Source organism: Condylura cristata, unplaced genomic scaffold, assembly GCF_000260355.1.
Source record: "Condylura cristata isolate star-nosed mole 26May11 unplaced genomic scaffold, ConCri1.0 scaffold00016, whole genome shotgun sequence".
NCBI lineage: Eukaryota > Metazoa > Chordata > Mammalia > Eulipotyphla > Talpidae > Condylura > Condylura cristata.
The window spans coordinates 35,425,221-35,452,300 of NW_004567117.1; the positions used below are offsets into that span (position 1 = coordinate 35,425,221).

General features: G+C 41.4%; 1 protein-coding gene across 3 annotated transcripts in view; it reads right to left on the reverse strand.

The window, feature by feature from the left end:
• Window positions 1–15,086: 15,086 nt before the first annotated feature.
• Window positions 15,087–27,080, reverse strand: part of TCF4 (transcription factor 4) — a 339,912-nt gene continuing 327,918 nt past the window's right edge. For 2 of the 3 annotated variants that reach the window (XM_004683915.2, XM_004683926.2), the window contains 5 exons: window positions 21,371–21,506; window positions 19,656–19,818; window positions 16,365–16,594; window positions 15,899–16,039; window positions 15,087–15,701 (listed from right to left, as the gene is read on the reverse strand). In XM_004683915.2, the coding sequence (XP_004683972.1) occupies window positions 15,903–16,039; window positions 16,365–16,594; window positions 19,656–19,818; window positions 21,371–21,506 (666 nt within the window). In that variant the 3' untranslated portion in view covers window positions 15,087–15,701; window positions 15,899–15,902. The remainder of the gene's footprint in view (window positions 15,702–15,898; window positions 16,040–16,364; window positions 16,595–19,655; window positions 19,819–21,370; window positions 21,507–27,080) is intronic. The other variant, XM_004683927.2, reaches the window with a different exon arrangement.

Consider the following 27,080-nt stretch of genomic DNA (forward strand, 5'->3'; position numbering starts at 1 on the left):
TTTATTTAATTTTACAACTTTTCACACATAGAGAGCAAACACCACGTGGGGACATAGTGAGAAAGAGCTGCCTTACGCTTCAGGAAGAGAGATCTCACCGGCAGCCAACTTGGCCACACCTTGATCTTGTGTTTCTAGCCTCAGACTGAGAGGAATGAATACATGTCCATTGTTGAAGTCACTGTCTGTGGCATTTGTTGTGGTGGCTCCAGGAAGAAACAGGGCAGACTTGGGTGGGAGGGACTGCAGCCTCATTGCCCTGTGAGCCCCAGGGGCCCTGGGTTTTCTGTGGCTACTTCACAAACTCCTGAGGGCATTTAATCAGCAGCTGGAACAGCACTCTGCACACTGGATGAAGGATTCTTCCTTTTTAAATTGATTGGGGTGGGGCCTCTCTGGTGGCCTAAGGGTTAAGGCTCAGCACTACCACCATGTCGGCCCTCTGCAGTGGTCTGAGTTCAATTCCTGGCCAGGAAGCTGACCCATGGCACAGCAGACCTCTCCTGTCTCACCCACTGCTCCCCTTGGCATTGTATTTCAGTAGATCTGACTGTTCTGCGCACCAATTTGCCTCTGGGGAATTCTCTCACTCCCCTCCCCCCCCCATATGTAGCCACAACTCAGTCCTTCTATGCAAAAAGGAAAAAAAAAAAAGAAAAATCTTTAAATAAATAAATAACTTTATTGGGGTAACATTGGTTTACAACACTTTACAAATTTCAGCAGGATTGACTCCACCTCCTCAGATGCAAGGCCCACATGACACCCACCTCCAAGACACCCACAGTCCTCCATCATTGTCTTTTTATTGAGGTAGCCTTGGTTTACAGCCCTGAATAGGGCTCAGGGGAATAGGTTCACCCCACTCTGAATGTACATGACACAAATGTGTAGGATTCATTCTTACTCTTAAGTTTACCAAAGACCCCAAAGAGATTTTATTCATATAAACTATATTTATCATCTAAGAAATGAAACCTGAGAAATCTTAAGTCTTTATCCATTTAAAAACTTACAATAAAACCACTCCATTTTTAAAACTGAGTCCATTTTTTAAATGAGAAATAATACTTTCCAAAACAAAACATTTAATGAAGAGAGTGGTATTATTTCGCGTTTGGTAAATCTCTTTAATATCTGACTTAATGGAAGACAGCTGGATCCTCTTGTCTGCATCTGTATTCAATATGTTGCTTTGGTTGAAAATCTGAAGAAAATCTAGCCTCACATAGATATATGATTGGAAAAGGGAAGCATGCTTAATTACCTTTTCCGATTAACATGGGTGTTCTTTGTGATATTACACCAAAACTTGACAAGTGTCAGTATCTTAATGGTTAGCTGCTATGCAGATTCTAAAGCCAGATCACTGAACGTACACTGCCACATTAAAAATCTAATAATCTCTTTTTACTTTGAAAAGGGCTTTTGCCTGACTGTGGCCATGTAACATCAGACCTTGGTCACTTGAGATATGGCTCAATCATGTAGTTCTTCCCAAAGTGACAACTTCATCATACTGTACCAAAACAATCACATCTGTTCATATCACCACCAAATTCCTCTGCAAAGCCTTAAAACACTGGAAAGCGCTCAAGCTCACAGCAGTCGATGACATGTTTTCCAGATTTTCAGGGTGTTATTTTATCCTCCTATTTGAGGTCTCTTGGAATTAGCATCTGTTTAAAAACATTTGTCTATTTTGCCCCCAAAGCCAGATTATTCTCCTTCCTTGGGTGCACCATCACTCTAGAAAATAACCACAGGTCCCCCTGAAGGGAGTGTAAGTTGGGGTTGTGGCAGTGTCTCCCTCTCCCTGCCCTTCACTTAGGGCTCTGGGTGTGTGAACTGGCTCCCATGTGGGCCTGCAGTGGCCATGAATTGACAATTCAACTCAGACTTCAGTTTTTTCCCCATCAACAGCATATTGGCTTCCATAGATCAAATATGACCACAACGTTGGCCTGTCCAACTTGTTTTGTCCATCAACAGCATATTGGCTTCCATAGATCAAATATGACCACAACGTTGGCCTGTCCAACTTGTTTTGTCCAGGGTTACTGCAAACCAGCAGTCAGTGGCCAGGTGGGTCTGAGTCTTACGGTTTTGTGCACTACTGATCCCTTGTTCATTGTGCTGCCCAGATGCACTTGTCAGTCACAGGCCCCGCCACCCTCGTTCTATTGGGGATTAGGGGAGGGAGAGTCTTGTCCCAAGAATTTATTTCTCAACACTGTGGTGAAGACGAGTTCCTCTGTAGCCTCCCAGAATGGGTGAGCAGATTTTGCATGATAAATGCATTCTTGCATTCCAGTCTCCTGAAGATTTTGGAACAACTTCTGCAAGATACCAAAGAAGTTCTGGCACTTCAACTTCACTGAGTGTAGACCAACGTTGGGTCCCTGTTTCAACCATCAAAGAAAATTGTCAAGAGCCCTCCCTAGCTTCTTGAGCATAAACATTAAATTTGGAGAACATGTTTAGTGAGCCCATGTCAATAATTTTGACCTGATTGGATACATCTGTCCTCTATGTTCGCACATTTTGAATCATTACCAATGTGTCCTACAGACCTACTGCAATATAATTTAGCAAAACCATCCATCTTTGGGTGTACGCTCCACTTCTTCACAGCTCACACTTTGTACCTTTTGAGCCAACTAGGATTTGAGTTTGGCTACAGGTTGAGGAGCAGAAGAGGTAGTGGTCATAGATTCTCAAGGACAATAGTGTTTTGAAGGAAGATTCCTCTACACGGTAAGTTCTTCAGGCAAGGACAACTCACCATCTTGGGCAAGAGCAGAAGTGCTAAGGCAGGCTAGGCAGAACATAGGAGATGTAAGTCCCTCCCTAAGTTCATCAGAATGTTCCTAATCCAACGTATCTTCCTCCGAATTTTCAGAACTGGGTTCCTTCCCCGTCTATCCCCAAAGAACAAAAAAGTTGGAAAATCAATGCACTTTGCAATTTACTTTCTGTAGGGTTAGACTTTCTTTTGCTTTTCAAATAAAACCTTGTGACTACAAGAGGAAAAAAATTCTTTTAGGGCAAAAGAAGAAGCTTTCAGATCCCTTAGATACAGAGATTGAGATGGGAATATAAAGCCTTGTTGTCAAGTTGTCTAGCACAGTGAGACACAGCCAGCCAAGCCCGCTATATTCCTCTTCTGACTAAACACCCCATGCCAGTAACAACCGGAGCTAGGGAGCCTTATCTTCTGTGGCACTTGGCTATAAGTAACAACTAGTGATAATTTCAGTAACTGCTTTGCCAAGGCCTGGGCAGTGCCCTTTCTTCCTGGAAAAAAGGATCATTAAAGTTTTTAAATTGAGTAAGACCAGAGAACAATTTGTAGATACAAAACGCATTTATAGGCCTCATCATTAATGTTCTGTTCTGGAATGCTCTCAGAAGCAGGTAAAGCCAGTCTCTGAAACTGTTCTTGAAGTTTTATGCTTCTAACCCACAGAGCAGGTGTTTTCCTGGAGAAGAACAAGAACAGCTGGGGTCTGCAGTCCCTAGCTGGAAACAGAGTGGACTAAACCTGTGTCAGCACTGATCTCTGCCTGAGATGGTGTGAGTCACTGGCCACCAGAGACCTTTCTCACAGTGACTGTATGCGGCTCAGGGCCTTCCAAAGTGCAGATCTGATCAACGAATGTTCCACTTATCATTGGCCCACTACAGCCCACAGCATAGTCATATTTCTTTCTTTCTTTTTTTTTTTTTCTAAGATTTATTTATGTATGCATATAGAGCTGGGGTACAGGCCAGAGGTGCAGGGGGCAGTGAGAGGATTCACCAGAGTGGGGAGCAGAACAGGCCGACTGATGAAGTACACTGCTGAGGGGAGCAGCGGGTGGGTCAGGAGAGGTCTGCCACGCCATGTGGGTCACCTCTGGCATCATACTTGCACTGACCTGTGGCTAGCTTCTTAGTGCTACCTTTAACCCGTTGCACCCCAGGGAGGGCCCCAGCCCATATTTCTTTATCATATCTAGATCTCTACCTGCCTCCTGCTGGCTCTCACCCCCCAACCCTTTACCCCCTCCCCCTTTGCACCCTGTTCCTACAGTGAAGTCATTTGGAATTGCTTGGTGTTCCAAGAAGGGGTCTCATTGTCACACACCATTTCCTTCCTTTTCCTGCTTGGAAATTTCATCCTTATTCCCCAAGATCAATTTTTTTTTTTAAAGATTTATTTATTTGTGCATACAGAACTGGGGTACAGGCCAGAGGCTCAGGGGCGGTGAGAGGTTCCACCAGAGACAGAGTGGGTAGCAGAACAGGCAGATCGACGAAGTACACTGCTGAGGGGAGCAGTGGGCGGGTCAGGAGAGGTCTGCCACGCCATGTGGTCACCTCCGGGGCAGGCGGGAATCAAACTCATGCGGAAGCAGCTTTAGCTTCTCAGTGCTGTGCTTTAACCCGCTGCGCCACCAGGGAGGGCCACCCAAAATCAAATTTAATGGCTGTTTTCATTGTGAAGATTTCTCTGACCACTTGGGGCTGCTTCCTCTGTTCCCAGGCCCCCTCTTTAGTCTGAAAGTACTCTGGGCACACCTTTCTCACCCAACGGCCCCCCATTCACCCTAATCCAAATCCCCACAACTTTGACCCCCCAACCCAGCCAGGATCTCTCCCAGGCCTGCAGGGGTGGGGGAGGGGTGTGTGTGGGGTGGGAGGAAGCCTGGGTAGCCATCACCCTCTGCTCCTAGTATTTGCACAGCGGGAGCTCCCAGAGGGTTGCTCAATGAACACATTATGGGTTGCACATTATAGGTTTAAAACTGGATGATAAGGGGTCACCTCGTGAAATTTTTCTTTTGCGAGCATCTCTGGATGCAATGGGAGGCAGGCCTGCTCTCCAGGTGGGATGCTAGCTGTATGGCTTCAGGAGATTCAGCAAGCAACTTGTAAATTGTTCTCTGTGCTGGAGAAGGGATAAATGAACACCTGTCTGTTGAGTGTTTTCTTGCTCTGAGTGCTTCAGAGGATTAACTCGTCAAGCCTGTGGCCACAGGGCCCCACTCTGACATGTGCTCTATTGCTTCCCTGTCCCCTCTGAGACTCAGTGAGGTCTAGGGCCCTAGTGTGTGCTTGGTGTCAGATGGCTCTGTATTAAAATGCCCACTTTTCTCACTTACTGGGAACATGAACTTACAGACGGGATTGTTTTAATGTCCCTGGGTCTCCTGTGTCTCTGTAAACCTTATCAGATTGTTGTGAAAATATGCTCCTATTCACTCTCCCATCCACATCACTCAGCCAAATTTTGACCTATCCGGACTTGGGAGTTGGAGCGACTGGGTTCCAGTACTACCCAGCTGCCACTGATCTCTCTCGGTGATGCCTCAATTTCTTCCTCTGGGACATGGAAATATAATAGTAACTAATAATAGAATTATGTGGGTTAAAGTTTACTGAGCTCTAGGTTTTTGGGTGTGCGTGATGATCTAAAATAAATGCCCCAAAGTTCCACTGGTTCCTTTTGTATTTGTGCTTGTTTGCTTTGCTTTAGGGTTCTTGCGATAACAAGCTTGTTTTGTTCCTGGTCCCCAACACAATGGTGTTCATCTATGATCCCCAGATGTTATTAAGACTCTTCTTGTTAAAGTTGATGGGATGATCTTAAGTAGAGTCCAGACAATGGAAATATGTTTGAATTAAAGATGAAGAGAAGGGTGTGTGAAGGCCCAGGGAGGCGGGGCTCGGGCGCTGGGTTGTCTGGTTGGGCCAAGGCCCACAGAAACTGCGTATGGCAGAAGAACTTCATTAGGGAGGCAGTGGTGGGGCTGCGGTCTCACAAGTGGAGCCATATTCCAAATTTGTAAGAACTTTAGACATGCTTTAATCCAAGTCAGTGAGCCCCTCCCAGCTCCAGACAGCTCCAGCAGCTGTGGGACAGTGACATGTCCATGAGCCTTGACATCAAACAGACCTGGACTGGTCTCTGGTTACTTCACCTCTGTTAACTTGCATCAACCACACCCTTGAACTGGAAACTTGGGACTACAGCTTGGGGCAGCACATGAGAGCTGAGTGAGCCGTGGAGAGGCCCCACAGCTTTCTAAGGTGCGGGTGATAATGCTGATTTTTGGCTTGGCCATGAACTGAGTGCATCAACTCTGGAAGTGCTGTCCATTTGCTGCTATTGTATTGAGCTTCTGCATGAACACATTCCTCTTAAGCTGGCTCCCATGGGCAGAAATTGCTAGCAGTGGCTAGGTAAGCCACAGAGCAAATGGGAAATAGATTCTGGAATACTCACTGCATGAGTCTGATGCTCTGTCCTGCCTAATCAGGGTGGGCTGGGATAGGGATGGGGGAGGCAAGGAATTGCAAATGGAGACTAAGGCTGTGCTAGCTGCTCCAGCCTGGATGCATAATATCTCTAGGCTATGCAATTTCAAAGCAATCTCCACCATTACTGGAGTGTACAACAGGCCTTAACATCTTTACTCCTAGATGTAGTTACTGTTGGCCCCACTCAGCAGGTGAGAATAACGAGTGGGGCTAAATGGCACATTCAACAGTGTGGCCTCGACGGCATGATGTGGTTCCAGCTCTGCACCACTAGCTTATACTTTCAGTCATGGGGGAGAAAGGAATGGTTTTCTCACCTATTGCTCCTGATTATCAGCGTGACCTCAAAGACCTTTTAGAAAAAGACTGGTAAAAAATACTAAATAATAATGACAGCATTTCTTCCTCCCACAGATCCTTTTAATCTGGTGCCATGCACTTATTTCACCTGTACCTGAGTCTTAACACCTTCCTACCTGTCCCACACCTCTCACCATTTAGAAGATACTCTACACCAAACTGCATCTTATTCACCTCCTTCATGGAGGCTTCATGACCCTTTCCCTCACTTATTCTGGGGCTCAAATCCCAACTTTCTTCATGCCATCAACTAGAGCCCAGCATGCTCCTGTGAGTTTCTAGTCATGTAGCTGCTCTCCACTTGTTTTCATAAGCCCTTGGGCTGCAGGCTCCTGGAAGCCATAGTGCCACCCTTGTGGGTATAATGGTGTATTTTGAGGGTTTTAGGTCAAGGGGGCAGCAAATGAGAGCTGAGTGAGCCACAGAGAGGCCCCTGAGTTCTCGCGCTCCCCCTGGGCTTCCCTGTATGCATGGTAGGCTGCCCTCGCTTCTCCTTTAGGTCCTGAGAGGAATTTTGTGGAAGGTTGTAGTTATTTCCATTCCTCTTCAGCCGTAATGCTGTGTGCACAGAAACCCTGAAGATTTCTGCAGATCAGAAAGTGTTTCTGGGCACTGCTTGGGAGATAGAAGACAAGGGCACTTAGGAAAATGCAGTGTCATGACTTCAGCAACCAAAATTCTGTTTCTCCAAGTCTGAGCTTTTGCAGAGCAGAACAGCTGGCTGAAGTTTGAAACTCATTCTAGGCTCTGCTTATCAAAACGCCCTCCCAAGGCAAGGTCACATTTGCACATCCTCTGTCCATTCCGGAACCTACCCGTGTCTTTCTCCTTCACTCCTAGCCTGACTTGCTTCTGCCTCATGGCAATACCTGCCAGCCACACAGAGGCATCTGCTTCCTTCCAAAAGAACTTCTCAAAGGTGTGGCCCATCATCATTCAACTCTTCACTGCCTGCCGCTGAGTCAACACCCAGGGGTGCACTCATGACGAATGCATCTAGTCTACTGTTTGAACGATTCAGCTGATAGGTGCTATAGGTCATCCCTCGTTCCCTTTTGATTTGTCTTCCCTTACTCTTTAAGACCCATCATTACAGAAGGATGGCTCTTTGAAAGAAGGCAATCAATGGAGGAGCTGTAAAAGGTGTGTCAGCTGACTTGTTACTGTCGTCCCATCTTCACTGTGATGAGACTCTGGGGCCATGGGGGGCCACAAAGTCTACACCTAGACTGCCTGTGTCAGCCTTGAGACACAGTACACAGACCACAGTCAAGTAGACCCCTGAATTGGATCCTGCACTATCAAAAGGGCACTAGTGGGAAAACTGGTGAGATTCAAATCAAGTTTCCCAGACCAATGTGCTTGCTGTAGTTATGTAACATTTTACCATTAGGGGCAGCGGGGTGATATGGGACTGCGATGTGTTATCTTTGCAACTGTTCTGTACAGCTCAAGTTATTCCAGAAGGGAAAGTTTATTTTAGAAAAAGTGGGCCAGCATGTAAATTTTAGTTTGGCTAGCAGTCTTATTGCATGAGCATTCTCACATCTAGTTATATCCTCACAATTTGTAGGGTAAGATTAAAAAGGAGAACTGCAGGGAAGTTTGGAAACTCGCCTATGGGGGGAAAAATACATAAAAAGGCTGCAGTAAAGATTAAAGCAAAACAAATAAACACATGCTGGATGCTGGGAAGGGTGAGCAGGCTCATGTGGAAGGTGAAGCTGTACTGGCCACCGGGGAGACGGGCCCTGGCCCAAGGTCAGGATGCTGGCGGAGGTGTTCACCTGAGGACTTGGCAGGGCCCTTGGCCTTCATTTCCTCATCTTCAAATTAGCCTTCCTCAACTCACAGACAAAGGCAATACAAGATAGCACTTCCTCAAAGAAATCAAGTTGTTCTAATATTCAACGATTTTGTCATTTTTTGGCAAGAACAATGGAGTTCTGCACACTCATGAGCTGGTTCCCATCAGTAACCTCAAGCCAGCAGGTCTGATTCTGTTTGAGCATTTTCACTTTGCACTTGGCAAGTTCCTGTTTCCTCTTCAAAGAATGTTCATGCCAAAGCCAAAGCCATTTGACTTCTAAATATAGTGGAGCAGATGTGATTGAGGACAGTATTATTTTCTGTTACACAAAGAGTCTTTCTTTTGCCCAGAAAAGCTAGACACAAGTCCAGTTCTGGTTAAGCTCAGCCATCTCCATGAAGGTAAATGGCAACGGTCCTTTTCCTTTCTCAAGCACAAGAGTTTTGGGTGCTTTATACCAAAGTTTAGTAATCTAGGCTCCAAGGCAAGGGCACACACTGAGACTACAGACTCACCAACTGGTAAAGTGGAATGCACCATTTCCCGTGTGCACTTTTTCTCTGCAGTGTTTCATTCATCTCCAAAGGGTTCACAACTTAAAAATGTTAAACACTGTGTTTGTGAAATGCCTTTCATAGCAAAGTCTCGTATACTTCCTGTACTTAGGTACAGCTTTAGTAATCTTAATGTCTAGCACTTCAATCAAATGTGCTAATGACTGGCTGGCTGATTCGACTATTCTGATCCGACAGCGCATACTGTATTTCTAGGGCCTTCTCTGGAAGCGCTCTTGCCTAGAACTAGTTGTTTCCTGTCAGTGGCATTGGGTATTCCTTCCCCAACAACTTGCGATTTGAAGTCACCTTTGTTCACCAGCACCTCTCTATTTAAATGATCTTTCAGGGGCACCAAGGTGGTTCTGACTCTTGCCTTTTGAGTCCTTTCAAATCTGGCCATCTGGGAACACATGCCATGAGCAGTGAGCTCGTGGATCTGTAACTAGTTTGAAGCAGGAGCATGTCTGATTGAGCATGAGATCTTTGGGACAGCGGAACATTAAGAGTCCTGGGGTAACTTCAATCTATGGTCACGGGCTGCTACATAGCAGAAACACATAGGTCCTCCTGTATTGCCACCTCCCCTCTCACATGGCTGAGAGATGAAATTATGAAGGCTGAAAGGGGGTAATGGAAGTCTTGAATACACCTTTCCTTTGGTCTTGTGTGAACGAATCCAAATAAAAGGTTAAAATGGTATTTTGTTTCAAGTTTGTGGGATATTCTTTCCTTCTTATCTAATGCATCATTTTAACTTCTGGATAATATGTTAACTTTACCAGCAATCTTTCTCTTTGAAAACTGAACTAATCTTGAAGTTTAATACATCTTATAATGCGTTCTTTTTCAACAGTTGAATGCTATAGACTCTGAGACTTGGAAGTGGTGCCCAATTCATTTCCCCCTTTTTTTGATCAAATATAATACTAAAAGACTAAATGCTTGTGGCTCTTTTATATATATTTAAAACACACAGTAAGAACATAAGAACATCTCAAATCATTTAGAAGGAAAAAGGGGTTATCAACCAAAATCTTTGGAAATTTCATAAAATTTAAGTATCTGCAAACAATTTAACCAAAAAGAAAGAAATCCAACATTTGGCTACGGAGGGCACTTCACACGTAAACCAAATGGCGTTATAACATTTTCCTTCAGGTAAACTAGTCACTAAATCCCATTAGAAAGAATAACAAGAGCAATATGGAGACATCCTCAAATACCACGTACTTGATTAGAACATTCTGCAATGAAGTGCTCACCTACCACAGGCTTGCCTTCCATGGTGCACATTGCTTTACATTTCTACAATGCAATGTTGAAACAGCCTCCAGGTTTTGCAAAGTGGATCAATGTCCATCCTACAAAAATATTAACTTACAGTACATAACACTGAGTAATTTTAATCTGTACATTTTTCCCTCCCATTATAGGTGACACACGTCAGTTTGTACAAGTTAGAAAAAACCATCTGGTTGTTTACATCTGGAGTAAATCGTCAACAGAATCAACCAGAAGTGGTGGGGTGGGTATTGGCTGAGAAAGTATAAATACAGTGGAATAGTAGTCGTGGTTAACAAGATTCAGCTCTTAACAAAGTGATACAAAATAAATCATCTTAGATTTTGACTGAAAAGGTCTAGCTGAGAAGGTTCTGCCAGTCGACCAACTGATCCCAAAGGTTAAGGCTGACTTGGCTTAGCAAGCCGCGAACCCGAGAACGCTGGCGCAGTTCAGAGCTCTTCGAATGCATAGCTTCAGTGGGACACGCACAGTAATTATACTCCTTCAATTAGTTAATCCTCTAGACAGCTTCCTTTTGTTTTGCATGCATCCCGTTCCATTTTTCTTAAGGGTATCTCTTCCTTGGCCAATCATGTGGTTTGCTTTTCAAATTTGTTTTTGTGATTTGTTTTTGTTATGTTTTGTTTGTTAAGTTGTCAATACCTCCAACACTTTGAAAAATGAAGTATAGATGTGGTTTTACTTACAGAAGAGAATCAGAGCTATATGGACAATGCAAAATGAAATGAAACAAGTGTCAGAAAGTTTATAAAAATGGCACATTTATTGCTACAGAACGGTCATGTACATGACTTCATCGAATAACTACAGATGGGAAACAGGTGATGGCCTAGACCAAGCTGGGTTTGTTTTGTCTTGAAGGAACTCCAGCGCACAACCTGTTTGGACACTTCTACAAATCAGAAATACACCAAAAACATGAAAAAATCGAGGCACTCAGCCACACATTGAAAACAAGGTGTAACTGTTTATCTTTTTTTTTTGAAATGTTTTCCCTTTTTTTCTTTTTTTAACAATTTTTTTTTTAGTTTTTTAATGCTGCAGCTATGTGTACAGTCGCAAAAAATTTCCCCGCTGCGACCTACAACTAAAAAACAAAAACAAAAACAAAAAACAAACAAAAAAGCTACCATACAGTTTCATCTCAGTAACACATGGTAAAATAACATCTTTTAAATAGTAAAATAAAGTAACAAACTTTTACTCATAATGATTCCAAAAATCTACAAAGAAGAAATATTCAGAATCTGACAATTTTTTTTTGTAATATTCATGGTATAAAAGGATTGCTCCTGCGAAAAATAAGCCAAATATATTTTTATTTTTAAATTTAGTTTTTTTCCTACTAGGGTGTACTACAGTCTATTTTATAGCAAAAAGAGCACTAGACAAACAAAGCTTTATAACAAAAAGCCAGGCACTGATACATGGTAAATCTCTGCTTTTTTTTCTTATCTTCACTTAATTGCATCACAAGTAACAAGAATGAAAAAGGCCACAGTTCATATATTTTCACCATTACATATGTCTATAATACTTGAAATGAGTATGGCAAAACCAGCACTGCACAAAGATGAGTCCACTTCAAGTCCCATGAGAAAGAGCATGTCTCTAAAGAAAAACAAACAAAACCAAAGCAAAATAAAGAGGCCTAAAGGCCTGGTGCCCCATTGTGTTGGAATTCATCATATTCCATCTTGACATTTTTTTGTTTCCAGTCAGCCAGCAGACTAAATTTTTGTGCTTGTTTATGCTGTAATTGTTTCATTCCTGACTCAAGTTCACTTTTGGACACAGATCCTATTTTGCCTGTTGGATCCAAGACGAAAATCCTCTTAACCCCAAGTCTTGGTTCACCTCCCTTCCCACCCCCAACCCCTCATTAAAATAAAGATCACAAATAATAATAAAAAAAAAAAATTGAGAAACAGGAAAAAGAAAAAAAAAAAGGAATCGGAAGACTGAATCGGAACCAATTGCATTACTGGGTGGACTGACAGTTGTATAAAATTAGTGTCCCTTGCAGCTACACAGAAGACAAATGGTAAAAAATTTCTAGATGAACAGATCCCTATTCTGCATATTCATAAATTACTTGAATGTGGAGGTGGATCAACAGTTCCAAGTTGCTTTTAAAGTCCAAGTCTCTTCAAAGACCCCCAGCTTAAATATCATCATCATGTATATAATATATATGTATGCATGTGAGTGCATATATATATACACACATATATATATGTAAAATACGTATGTATTAGTATGGACCCTTGTGAAATTTTTGTATAGTACTTTAATCCTAACTGTCTTCTGCTAAATTTCATTCGAAAATCTAGCGCAGGATACCAATATCTTACCTGGGATTGATAATTACAAAACGACGACAAGAAAAACACACTAAAAAGGCCACATTCCCTTTCCATCTTGTCTTCTTTAATGGGGATACAACCCGATTCATATGGGTAGGTGCAGACCACATTTCTCCACCAAGCAAAAAGTAGTGAGCAGCTTTTGGTGGCTGTTAGGAAGTTTTTCACTTTTTTCCAAAGGGAATTCAACAAGAGGTATCACATTACCGAGTAATGAATACATCAAAGCTGGTGAACAATAAATTGCAGCTTTTACTCTGTTTGAGTGAGAACAGAATATAAAGCACCAATTTAAAAAAGAATCAAATAACTACAATTTGATTTTTTGCTTTGTTTACAGATTTGAAAAACTTTAAATCAGCTCTGTGAAGCACCTTCATGATAACGTGTTATCAAAAGTGCCGTTCTGAAAATGTACACCGATGCAGGGAGTGTTTCCAGTTCCCTAAAGAGTAAACACCGCAGTTTCTTCTGTACACTTATCCTGAATGTGATCGGAGTATACCTGCTTCCTATATAATATTGTTCCTAGGGATACCCGCTTGGTAGACTATACAAAATGAGTGCAGAATGTACCACTAAAAGGAAATCGTTAACATGTTGCTGTTACTCAGGAGGAGGGAGAGCCTACCATGTTGTCCTTGATGCCCTTCTTTGAGCCTCTTTGTTCGTACATTTCACAGGAAAGCCTCAAAACAACTTTTCATAAAGTTTGAGTTCTGTTATTCTCCTAAGGTTTAATCCACCTCCACATTTTAGGAACTTATCAACAAATCAAAGTATTTTAGTTTTATCGCTACTGAACATATTTACAGTTTTCAACACACACACGCGCACGCACGCACATACACACACACAGCTAATCAAAATGTTTATGGGTTTGTAAAAGATGACCACGTGGTAACTATCTTATTTGTTCTTACATTTTCAGAAATGAACATAAAATTCAGATTCTTGTAGCTCACTATTTCATTTAAATGAGACTTTAAACCACACAGTTTAAAAAAAAAACAAAAACTGATACAATGTATTAAAACACATAATAACAAGAGTCTACATGTAAAAATATAACTTTTACATACACAATTTCAAAATAATGATACGTTTGCCATTTGTTGCATAAAATTTACAAATGTATTTCATTACTATATAACTGGCAAAACAGGAGAACAGATGGAACATTTAGACCATTTCGATGGATTTATGGCATTTACTCAGTGCTGATAGGTGGAAAAACTACTTGAACAGGGATTTTTTTTTCTTAATACATGCCAAGATTGTGTGGCTGTAAAAATAGAAACGAGTTAGAGACAAAAGGATGCTGACAAATACTTAACTAGGAGCACTATTTGTTTACTGCACTATACACCAAAGTCAATCATTATAAAGATTCACGATGGGAGTTGGTTCAGTTGTGCCCAGACATCAAAGCTAGCTATCTGGTGAGTTGCTGTGCCATAGCTTGATCTATGTTTCTATCAAATATGTTAAGTATAAACTTCATTCATACTGGCCAGAGAAATACTGCACTGCCCCTCCTCAAGAAAGTGCAACTTAATGCTTTAGGACTTATAAGGCTTGTTATAATGCTGCATGATGATTGAATATTGGCATTTTTCAGACAAAGGAGGAGGCAGTTAAGTCATCTATATCTTAGTAAAACCCATTTTGAAAAAAAAAATCAAGAAAGCAACAAAATCAATCAGCTCTGTCACACTACTTGCAATTTTCTCATTTGATGGTTTTTGAACTTTGTTTTTTTTGTTTTTGTTTTTTTCCAAAAATCTGACCATGTATTCAGAAACGCCTCACTGCACACTACTTCGGCTACACATGTAGGTAACACTTTAATCATTTTGTTAAATCACAGCCACTTTGATTATGTTATGTTTCCGATGATATAAACATTGGAAGGCACAGTGGTAACATTGTAGCATTCTAACCTTGTACCTCTGAAAATCCCAGAATAGGGTCCCGAGCGCAACATTACATTTCAGACAAACTCGTTTTGCCGTGTGTTGGTAATGCTGCTTGTAATATCTACACATGATGTGACTTTTAAGTCCTGTGTTCCCAAAAGACTGGAGAAACAACTTTCTACTTATTTATGAATGAAAAGCAACAGCAGGGTCAGCATTTCATCCTGCACCACCCTTCGGAAGCAGAGTTGGCACTACAGGTTACGATAACAAACCGGGGAAAGGGACAGAAATAAGACCAGAAAAAAAAAATCCATATTTACAGTAAAATCTTTCTTTTAAAAAAGTTAATCAGTACTATTTTTTTACAGGAGAAAAAAGTCTGAAACAAATGAACAAAAGCTTACCATAGTCACTAAATTTTTAATATATATTTATATATATATTTATATATATATTTGTCATAGGTCTATAAGATCCATCTGTTCCTCCTACCCTAAGGAATGGCTAATGTCATCACTTCGTTGTCATCAGGACGTTTGCTGGTTTTGTTACTAGGGCAGCCGAGCTCCCCTTATTCAATATCCAGTAATTACAAACACTAGCTGACTTGAATACCAACAAAAACGTTCATGTAGTTTTCTTCAGAAGTACACTTTTTCATTATTGCAAGTTTACAATTTTTTAAATTAAATATTTTTTTCAGACTTACAAATTAATTATATTTTTTTTCCAAAAGAAGTTTAGGCACAAATGCATTGTTCCACAGTGTGGAAAGATTGCCATTCAGTCTCTGGGCTGCGTCTCAGCCTGCACACACCGCTTTGCACATTCTGAATGATATGTTAAAGAGAGTCGTCCCTCAAGTTGCACTTTTTCTTTCTTTTTTTTTTGTTTGTTTTTCTGTTTTTTGATAATTGGGAATGCTGAAACCTCTTGCGTCTGCGATTCATAACTACTCAGACTTGTCTTATATTACAAAAAAGGGGTTAAGGAGAAGTATTTATGTGGGTTTAAGATAATACAGCTGTTAAGGAAGTGGTCTCTTGTATTAATGAAGCAATGTGGCAACTTGGACCTGAGAAGGGAAAAAGAGAGGAAAATTAATTAATACATTTATCACAGAAGGAGTAAATGTCTTATTTCAAAACTTTTTTATTCCTCCCCCAAGGGGGGAACCTATCTGTTAATTTGGGCAAAATGTGACTTTTATGGCTGATGCCTCAGTGGCAGTGACAGAGGCGAGATTCCAGAAACAGTGGAAACCGAACTTGCCCTTTTACATCTGTCCCATGTGATTTGATGCGTCTCCCATTCCAGGGTGAGGGCCTGCCAGGGAGAGCGGCGGAGGCTCCGAGGACACCTTTTCTTCCTCCCTTCTCTTCAGACACGCTGCTTTCGGATTCAGATTCCTTTCTGTGGAAGATGAAAGCAAGAGCACTTAGTTCAGGCCGGCCTTCTGGCAGCGGGCAGGGGCGCCTGCTCTCCGCCACTGCCCCCCTCGGAGAGTTTCCATCCCTGAAGGGGAGGGCGGGCGGGCACCTATGTCCCCTGGTGCTCAGGCATCAGCCAGGGCGGAACCACCCAAGGGACGTCGGTCGCTTTACAGCGTAACACAGCCAGGCCAATGTGCCAGGCATGGGAGGGACGCAGACGCCGACGGCTCCGGGCCCAGTGGGCACCGGCCCTCCGCTGCTTGCGGCAGCCGCCTCCAGGACACTGCGGGATGGTGGCCACTGACCTCGGACTTGCTGCTCCAGGCTGAGGATGACGGCCACGGCCTGGTGGAGGATCAGGAGCTTGGTCTGGGGCTTGTCACTCTTGAGGTGGAGCTGCACCATGCGGCCGAGCTCCTTGAAAGCCTCATTGATGTCGCGCACCCGCAGGCGCTCGCGGGCGTTGTTGGCCATCCTCCGCTCCTTCTCGCGCTCAGCCTTCTGCTCTGGGGTCAGGTCCTCGTCGTCGTTATTGCTGCGGGATAAAAGGGAGCGACATTTTCTAATGGTGTGGGGAAAAGAAGGCATGCAAGTTATTGTTGTCTTGCTCCAGAGTCGCCCAGCACTTCTCCGCCTCAAGCTGCTGAACTTGGCAGGATTTTACATCTACTGGACCTGGGGGTGGTGCTGGAAGGCCGCGACTGTCCACACACAGGCCACTTGGCTTGAAGACATTAAACCCAAACTAAAGAGCGAAGGTTAACGTGAGGGCAGGTGTGCCGTTCTGATCAGGGTGGAGCGGGAAACAAAGCTTTTCCATGGAAGGCTTCACTCTGCAGAGCAGGCAACAAACACCACCGCTTAAAAATCTGTAGGGGACAACTCACAACGATTTCTGGACTAAAGCTATTCTTTTTTCTTTTTTTTTTTTTTAAATATACACACTGTAATATATTGGAATGTCAAGAACAGTGCTTTGGAAAAATTTTGATAAACAAAAATAAACACAATACACCTTAACAGGTATCAGGACATGGCAAAAATCAAGACCCAGTGCAGATGGGCTTTGCCCAGCTTTCACCATTAGCAGCTGTGGGTCAGTGCACTTAACTTGTATCTGAGTATCACTTTCTCCATGTATCAAGTACAAAGGTTAAAACATATGAACTTCATGACCCTTCACTTTGTCAATGTATATGTTCCCTAAAACAAGCTGAAAAAGCTGAGTTGACAACAGCTATGGGAAAGAGTGAAAAGCCAAATGCCAATGGATGATAAATGACCACGCCCTCATTGTGAGTCAAAAACGAAAAAAGCCAAAAAGCCAAAAAGTTAGCCTGGGATAGTGAGAACTGAAATACTATGATTCATATCAGAGGCATAGTTTGATCCAGTAGTGTCTGGAACCGCAAGATTGCTTCTGTCTGTTCCTGGATGTCATGCTGACAATTTAGAAACTTTTGAATGGAGGGCAAATAGATGATAAGCCATCTGGAAAGCACAAGATAGAAAGAAGTTTTCATGGCACTGGGGCTTCAAATATTCTGAGGGCTATCATGTTAAAAAAAGAGGCGTGGGAGACAATCTTGCTTCAGTGTGGCAGGAAAAAAAAAAAAAAAAAACTCCAAGTAGAACAGTTTGCATAAACATGAACAAGAACATTTTTGAGGTATAGAGATATCAAAGAAAATGAAGAAAATTTCACTGAAAAGTAACTGACTCCCCATTTTTCTCCAGGAAAATGTCTGTAAGGTGATTAACTGGAGATCCAACCACTGGTTGAAAGACTCATCAATGTTCAGAGAATATTTTTATCTTAACATTTCAGAGCTGGAGATGTCCTTTTACCACATGTGGGAAGTTACCTTGTCAATTCATTGTACACTTAATGAATGTGGGCTTCACCTGTCTGGCTCTGAGTCTTTCATTTGGAGTATCTCTGGATAATGTCCCAACTGCAACCAACTACACTTGAGAAACCCTCCCTAATCAAAAATGGGAGTGGTCTTCTTGATTTGCAAACATGCTGCACATAAAGATGACTTATGTGAGACAAGAACGCTGGTAAAAAGGAGAGGATAAGACGTTAAGACTGGGCTTATCTCCCACGGGTTAAACTCCCCTGGGGTGGGGCTGTCTGCCCTCAGCCTGTGCTGGGTAATCAACTGAACTGAATCAACTAGACAATGCTCTCTTTTCCTGCCATCTAATCCTCTTCAGTTCCTGTCCTCCTCCTCACTGACCCCTGTCCTCCTCCTCCTTACCTATGAGCTTTGCTAATGCCAAGGAAACCAAGGTCACTGTTAATTTGCATCCACATCTCACTACACAAATAGGATGTAAGTAACAAAAAGAAGATAGGATCAAGTCTCTGCTGGGCCAACCTGAAGTCAAACACTTGGGTGATATTTTTTCTAGGTCAGTGACCTAGTTGGCTCAGAAGAGGGAACTTGTTTTGCAAAGGTAACTAGTAAGACTTGGCTATTCATTTAGAAATAAACTGGTCAGAAAAATCAAACTCCCTACATTTGAAATGTATTACCGTATGACACAGTTGTGGAAACATAAAGACATGTCAAGAAGAGTGACCTTTTAAAATAAGAAGGTTCTTCACAGCAAGTTAAAATGTTGTACTGAAACTTCAAAGAGTCTATTAATATGGGTAAGTGATGGCCACAAGTTAAATTACCAAGAACTGAATGGACTACCAGAGAAGCTGGTGAGGATGTGAAAGACCTGCCTCTCGGGGTTTCTTATCAGTGTGGTCGAGAGTCAGAAATTCTGTGTGCTGGGGCAGGGATCGATAATTTTAGCATTTATCTCAAGAATGATAGAGGCAACATGAAAAGGTAGCAGTTCTTAACTCATAAAGGGCATAAACCTAACCTTGTGAACGATTACTCTTCAAGGGGGAGGTGAAGTCTTGATGTAATTTAATTTGCAAATAACAACAATCCAAGGGAACTGAGGTAAAAAATGGGGATATCAAAAATCACCTGATTATCAGGCTAGAGCTAAAATTCAGGGGGACAGGCTCTATTTAAAAAATACTGGCTATCTAAGACACCCAAACAGTGGTTAGTTCCCCACATCTGTATTTTCTGTGGATGGAAGTAGGAGGAAAAAAAAATTAGTAATTTAGGCACAGCTCTTATATATCACAACATATTTAGAACGAAGCTGGGAAATCAGTATTTTCTCACTTTTGAGGTAAGAAAAAGTTACAGTTGCATATATATCAATTGAGGTTTCAATGACTGAGATTTCTTTTTAGAAATATTTTAGAAAGAACATTTCTGACCAAATTTGTAGAACAAGTATAGTTTAAAAAACCATTTGTACTTGAATCAGTTACAAATTGTTTTTACTATGTGTAATTAGCATTGGGTCCAATTCATAAATGCACGTTTTTGGCCTCACTAGAGTACAGGTATCTTAAACGATACGCTTAGTATCTCTAGCGTAGGCCTTTAATTTTCTTTTCAACTGTAGGTTTACCTGCCAGGAAAAAACTTGAATAGTTTCTTCCTGTTCTGTTCACTTCATCAAAGTCCAATAAAGGAATTAAATGAAGCGACAGTATTATATACTGTTACCTAGATCTTGACCTAGTAATTGATTTGATATCCTTCTTGTCGTCATCTAATTTCTTGTCCTCGGAAGATTTCGTGTCTTGCAGGTTCTCATCGCCCTCATCGTCAGATTTGATCTCAGAACTGCCGGAGGACACGCTCTGGCCCTGCAGTCCTGGTGGCATGCCTAGGGGAAAAAGTGAAACCAGGTGACACTTCCACTGAAGCCTTCAAGCAGAGACACAAACACCCAGACTGGGGCTGCCAGCTAGACCATTCTGCGCCGAACTGTGATCCTGCTGTCACTTTTCTCCTGCTATTTGGTGAAGTTTCAAAAATGCACCTGCGGAAACAAGTTTTCCCTGCATTGGCTCTGAGGTTAAATTCTATTTTGCAATCTTTTGGAGTAGATGGTAATTTCACTGTCTACAAAACATCAACTTAATTGCAATGAAAATCATAATCATGAAAATCACACACCTCAATGTTCTGATTAAGAACCCAAGTAAATATCAGCTATTATATTGAGTTTCTTCCATATGCGATGATTTAATAGAAAAAATATCCTTAAAATATAATTCCCAGGGAGTTTGCTAAACATGTGCAGTCAAGACTTCAATAGATACCCTAATGATATTCTGAAATTAGGCTTCTCTTATCCTCAAGGAGTAATCACAATTTTTAAATGGTGCATATGGAAAGCAGTTGGCTGCTCACTGAAGAAATTGCTGGCTTTATCACTGCTCAACTTTCAAGATCACAGTATCTTTTACAACCTGGTCATACTGTAGTAATTTATTTCAAAAGTAGGAACACGTCTGTGGCATATTTCCCTTTACCTGTAATCTGGGCTGTTTAGTGCCTGCTAGTCAGCATGCGCTCGGGAGTCAGGAGCGCCTGCAGCCCCAAACTACTGACTCAGAATCTGCCTCTGGCTCGGTCCTCAGGTCATGCTGACACACCTTGAAGTTTAAGAAATGTTGACTCAGGACAAAGACTCTTTCCAAGAGAGGTCACCAAATGACCGCTCATCAGCTGACAGTGGCACACCAGCGCCATTATCAGCAGCACTCGGATCTGCACAACATGCAGGTGCAGCGTGAATCCTCCTTTCCGTGGGAATGTTGTCATTCTTATGTTAAATGTGATGGGAGTGAGAAGATGGTCGCCGGGGTGCTCCCTCATCACTAGGGCAGACAATCACACAGGGAAGGTGGGACCCAGGTCTTGGGGCCACAGCGCAGCTCCCAGGGACTGGAAAGCCACGGCAGCCAGTGGCCCAGGGAAGATGGCTCAAGAGAAGCGTCCCTGACCAAGCTCCATATTTTAAATGTACCAACATTTCCTTCAATCTTAAAACAACAAAAACGATTTCCTTCCTTCCTATTCATTTGGAAATAGCATTTTCAGGCTACAACTAACCATATTAGGGGACCTGAATGAGTAAAATGTGGAAATAGCTCAAATAAAATTTCCTCTCATCAGTCTGTTATCTCATTCCCTGCTGAAATGGTACCAGGATTTCAGAGGATATTCGAGGAAAACAGTTACTGAAGAAACACAATTAGCTGGCTATATTCTAAATACTTTCCCATTTACTTACCGTTTTGGTACCAAATTTGATTCTTGGTTCTCTGCCAGTGCTTCCTGAGGGAACTAAGTAAGCTTGGGATCAACTCTGGGTCTACTATCCTTTACATGAGGCCAGGCGTGCCCTTCTCCTTTCTTGGCCCACCTACCTCTGTAAGGGTCCTGCGGTGGGTTCAAATCGGGGGAAGTTGCTGACTGGACAGGAAGCTGCGGCACCGGAACTTGGTTTGGCACAAGCGAATGGCTGCCTCTCAGGGCCACGCCATCTTCACGATGGGCCCCCACCTGCAAGGGTGAGAGGAACCATTGAGTTTAGGGCGAACCAGAGGTGCCATCACTATTTCGGGGGGGGAGGGGGGAGAGGGGGGCAGCCAGGACCTAAGGAAGGAAGACTAGCTTTGAGAAACAATACTCCCCAAAGCATTTCACTAGAGGGCGCTGAAGGACCGCACATGCACCTATAGTACCCTGCAAAAACACTTAACACTCAGTAAGATGCCGAGCTGTACATCCAGTGACAAATATGGCAGAGGAGCTCAGGCAGGTAAAACGTCAAATTGTCTCCCAGGGTGCTGCAGTGGAGCGCACTGATTCGTACCCATCTGTCTTCTATCATGTCCGCCAACAGATCTGACAATTATCTTAATGCCCATATGCTTAATTGTGGGCTTCTCAATTCCCCCATTGCTATCGGAAATCCTACAGGAATTTCAATTTGGCATTCGACTTTCATTTCAGGGGATAAGATTCTCAGGCCTGCCATTTTTTTTTCCATAATGCCAGCTAAGCCTCTGACAGCGGAAGCTACAGCAGTATGGGATGTAGCCCCTGCTCGGTACAAATATAATAAAATGTCACCTGGCTTTCCAAAACTGGCAGCCCATTCCAAATTAATGTTTACTGTATTTCATCAGCTGCTGAGTTCCAAATCCAAAGGGGGACAGTTTCTGCCAATGCCACCACACCGGAAAATGTACCAATAAAGGTTTTATTAAACACACCAGTAATGCCATCATTGCCATGCAAAGATGTTTGGACATTTTTCCATTTCCCCCCTCCCCCCACTATTCTGATCCTAGAAAGACACCATATTGTAAACACGCTTTATGCTTCCAAGAATAAAATTATAGAGTACAGCATGATGACTTGGTTGAAAAAAAAAAAAAATACTGCTGTGCTTTTATTAACTATTACTATCTGCTCTGGGGTCCACAGATTTTGAACTCAGGGCACGGAGGCAGCACTTGCTAACTTTATGTACCATTGGCTTTAAAGCCAAACCATCAAGTGTTTGCAAACCATGAGGGTATGTGACTTGACTTTTCACTTTCCTTACTAAGTAGTTGTCTTCCTAACCTATTGTTTCATGAATGTTTATGTAGGACAACTGGGTCTAATGCAAAAAATAGTTATGTGTGAATTTATGCAATGAATCAAGACATTTTATTTTCCCAATGAAAATATAAGATGGCAAAGTCCATTTCTTTACTCTTTTGCTATCAAATGTTTTCAGAGAATTTCTAAAGAATGCAATAAGAATCTCAATCAATAATAATCAAGTTACAGAACTGAATAAAGCACATGCCATCTAAAGCAGCATGAGATAAAGCGTCACCTTTCTATATTTCATAACAACACAGTAGAAAATAATTCCGGCAAGAGAGTATATAAATCATAGTAATTATTCATATTCAAAATAGACTAAGAACAGTAAAGGATTTAAACAGTTGTGAATTTATACTCAGGAAGTATAAATGGACCCTGTGACTGAGAGATTTGAGGGGTCCAAAGCTATCTGCCACCTGTGTGTCTGTGTCCCTTTCCAGAACATTCTGAATGGTGGTTATTAAGCCTCTGTGTGCGTTCCTTGAATGTACTGGGACCTTGATTATCTGCGGAAGCAACCCATCCCATTCACCATGCGTTGGGCTTTCTTGTAGATTCCACCCACCAACTTTAGTTCCAACTTCTGGAATTCCATGGAGTAAATGCAAATTCTTTCCACATATTTACCCCAGTGCCATGCCACTTCTCTCTTTCATCTGCAACTGCAGTCTCTTCTCTTACAGCAGCCATGCACACTCAGTTCCTCCAACCATTGCTCCCTCACTCTGCACATATTTTTATTTTCCTTTTGAACTAAAGAGTGATAATGCTTTTCCATTCAGCTTTGATTTGCCATTTTTATAACTGCATTTAAAAGATTGATTCAATTGATGATTATCCTTTCAATCTAAGATGTTAACTAGCAAGCATGAATTTTACAGGTCTTGATCAAGTGGTAACTCTAAGTCTGTCAATCAATACTAACCTAAATAATTACCTTTGTGTTGATTCATATTTATTGAATATTTATTGGTATTCCCAATTGATTTAATTTCTTGAATTTCCACAAAGGATGATTCTAAGTTGTAATCACTGAAGGTAACCCAGATTTGATTATAGCAGAGAGTAATGATACTTTAGAATCATTCCATTAAACTTTGCAAGCCTTCTTTATAGGCATTTGCAATGTAATTTAAGATTAATATTTTGGTTTCTTCTAAACATATTTAGCATTAATCCTGAAATATCCTTTTCCTCCTCCAGATCACATATAGCTGTTACCCACATCCTTTTACCTGTTTTTACTTTGCCTCAACTCTTACAAAAAACAGCATGAGTTAAAAGAATATACCAACGACTGCCAACAAATCTAGATTTTTAACTATAACTGGCTTCTTGTTAGCTACGTTACCATGAGGAAGTTACACAAATTCAAAATGGAGTAAATAACACTGTAAGTGGCAGAGAAAAAATCCCAGGTTCACTGCAAGGAATAGTAATAAGCAAACCAACTGGTACACATTAATTACAGATATTTGTATGTGCTCTAACTGAAAATACCCACATACTGCATGAAAATAAATGTCTGCATTGTTCAAGACCCCTCAGCTCCCAAATAACCTTCTCCATTTATCATCTTCACACTTTTTGTCTCATTGTTCACATCCATTTTATTTTAAATCATTCCCCTGTACAGTCACAGTAAAATCGTAAACGACATTAAATATTTGAAGATATAGTTGCAACTTATTTTTACTTGGATTTTAGGCACATTTTACTTTACTTTCTATAGATTATTTCAGGTGATCTCAAACAATCTATCAATTATTGTCCTTAGAGGAAGCGGGGGACAAAGTGACCCTGGGAGCTGTAAAGCTTCTCTTGTAAACAGTGTCTATTCTGTGTCAAAGGAGTGGTCGATGACGTCCAGATCCAGCGGTGATGAGCTTGCCGCTGTGGGATCAATTCCATAGTCTGTGGCTGTGAAACAGTATTCCAATTTGAAAAATTAGCTTTGCTTTACTTACTTCTTCAGCCACAGACAGCCTGTTCTAACCCTAATTACTTCTCTTTCAGAAACATGATTTCTGGTCACATAAGAGACAAGGAGAGAAAGACAGTGAACAGTCAGCACACATCCCCACCGGGTCAGGGACCGACACTGCCATTTATTCCGACAAAGGGCTGAATTTGTTCACTTCCTACGTAATCAATATAGAACACTGTAATTAGGAAAAAGCAGATTCTTGCAAGGTACAAATAGATTCCTATTATTTTTAGAAAATCCATACTTCAGTTAAGTCCTACTTTGATAACCTTTTTATCGAGATAAACAATGATATAGTTACAAGCCAATCGGTGAAAAGTTATTTTATGAGTATTGATTGTAAACTTTTTTGGATCTTCAAGTATAGGCTTTTTATTATCACATACTGTGTAGTTTTAGATGTATTTATGCTAACAATAAAATGAGACTAAATATCTAAAACTATTCAGTAATTGTTAGTTGACTGATCAGTGTACACTGACTAATCCAACAAATATTGACTAATATAGTCCATACTTGTCACATTACAGGGTGCTTGGGACAGGTGGCTGGTGCTTAACTTAGATGTGATTTTGGCCCTGGTGGACGTTATCATGACCCTTTGTGGGATTTTTGTGCATGGATCAATTTGGAGCAACACTTTTATTTAATTATTTTTTTGGAGCAGCAATTCTAATAGTAAGGACTAGAGACACATTTAAGCTATCATCAAGATTTCTGTGGCTTAAATTCACTCCTTGTCTCTCAAGGGCCATTCCAGCCTCCCTCTTCTTTCTGCGGTATCTCAGCTTATCTCTGGCTTCTGTTCCCACTCAGGACTACAGTCTGGACTCTTCCTTCAGGGTATCTCCTATGCAAGTACCTAGTAAAATTGCATCTTGGGTCAAAGGATAGCCAAATTCCAACACAGCTATCTGATTCTCCCGTGTGAACTCATCACTGGTAGGAATGAAATACCTTCAGGTGTGTACCACTTCTCCAGAATCGCACAGGTATCACACAGTTTCCACTTTGTGAGGACAGGACTCATCTAGTAGAAGTGTTTTTCAATTACAGTATGCAGATGTTAAGGGCTTCGAGAGACTGGGAGACCAGTCAGGCCAAACTCTTCATTTTGCAGAGATAAAAGGCAAAGCTGAAATGGCTCAGTGACTTAGGCAAAGTCTAGTCAGAGAACTGCAGGAGATTTGGAACTCAAAAACCTCTAAAAATCTCAAATAATTAGGATATACATTTATATTGCTAATTATACATATATGTATACACATACATATGTTATGAAAGATGAAGAGCAGGGTTACTACTTTCTGGAGTTTTGGTTTTAACAGTATGTGTGTGTTTATACACGTACCTATGTGTTTACATATCCATCTGCAGATATAAAAATGATTTTCATTTTCTTCATCATAGGGGAAAATGCCACATAGTCCACCAACTAAGGCCACAGCCAACATGTCTAACTAAATTACCAAATTTAATATTTGCTACAAGTCCTCCAACATAAACAGATTTAAAAGATATGCAGCTTCCAATTAGGGGGCTGTTGCCAAGGCTGTTTTTATGTGGGGATGCGCAGAGCATCCTGGTAAATATCCTGATCCTGATTCTCAAGCTATCAACAAACATCACAAACAAAAAAAGACATTCAGTGTTTTTGCTCTCTTTGTTTCCAGGGAGTATTATGAAAGTAATTATTCTGTTGTATTTAAGAGGCCTATTTCATGGATGGGAAAATGTATTAAATTTCATTTGGCAGTTATTCAATCCTTGTTAATGTTATCTCCAGAGATAACTGCTTCAAAATAGGCTTATTCAGACCTCAGTTCCTTCTCTCCTACCATAATTATTCTAACAGCGCAGAGTGAGAACTTCAGAAAAATTGTCATAAATTTCTAAAACAAACAATAGTGATATGAAACCAAATGCTATTATAAACATTTTGGTATAACAAGGTGAAAGTCTGTTGTTAATGGCATTTGGGTCAACATTTTTCTTCTGACATAGGTGTTTTTTTTTAAAACGCAAAAGAATGGCAAGGAAATGGGACATAGAAAAAAAACTCCTAGTCACTTTTATTTTTCTCCCTTCTCTTTCTCTTCTTGTTTTGCCATAAACACAAAAGAAAAGTTGATGGGCTTTTAGTGTAATTAGACACCCACTGACACCAAAAAGAGTTTTGGTGTCTAAACCTTAATCTCCCCATGAAATATCAATTATACATGACAGTTGCAGAGTGCTAGATTTGTTTCAATTATCTCGCCAGATCTCTGTCACATTAGAAGAGCAAACTTAATTTCTCAAATCTGCAAAATACTAGCTACTCCAAAGTGCATCTTTTACAGAGGTGGGAAGTGGTCATGCAAACTTCTTTAATAGCTCACAGATGGGAAACCGGAAGTTCAAGAAATGGTAGTAGACAGATAATCTGAGGAACAAAACCCCAGGCAGGGAGAGTCCACAGAAAACAAGATCTACTTCTAGCAAAG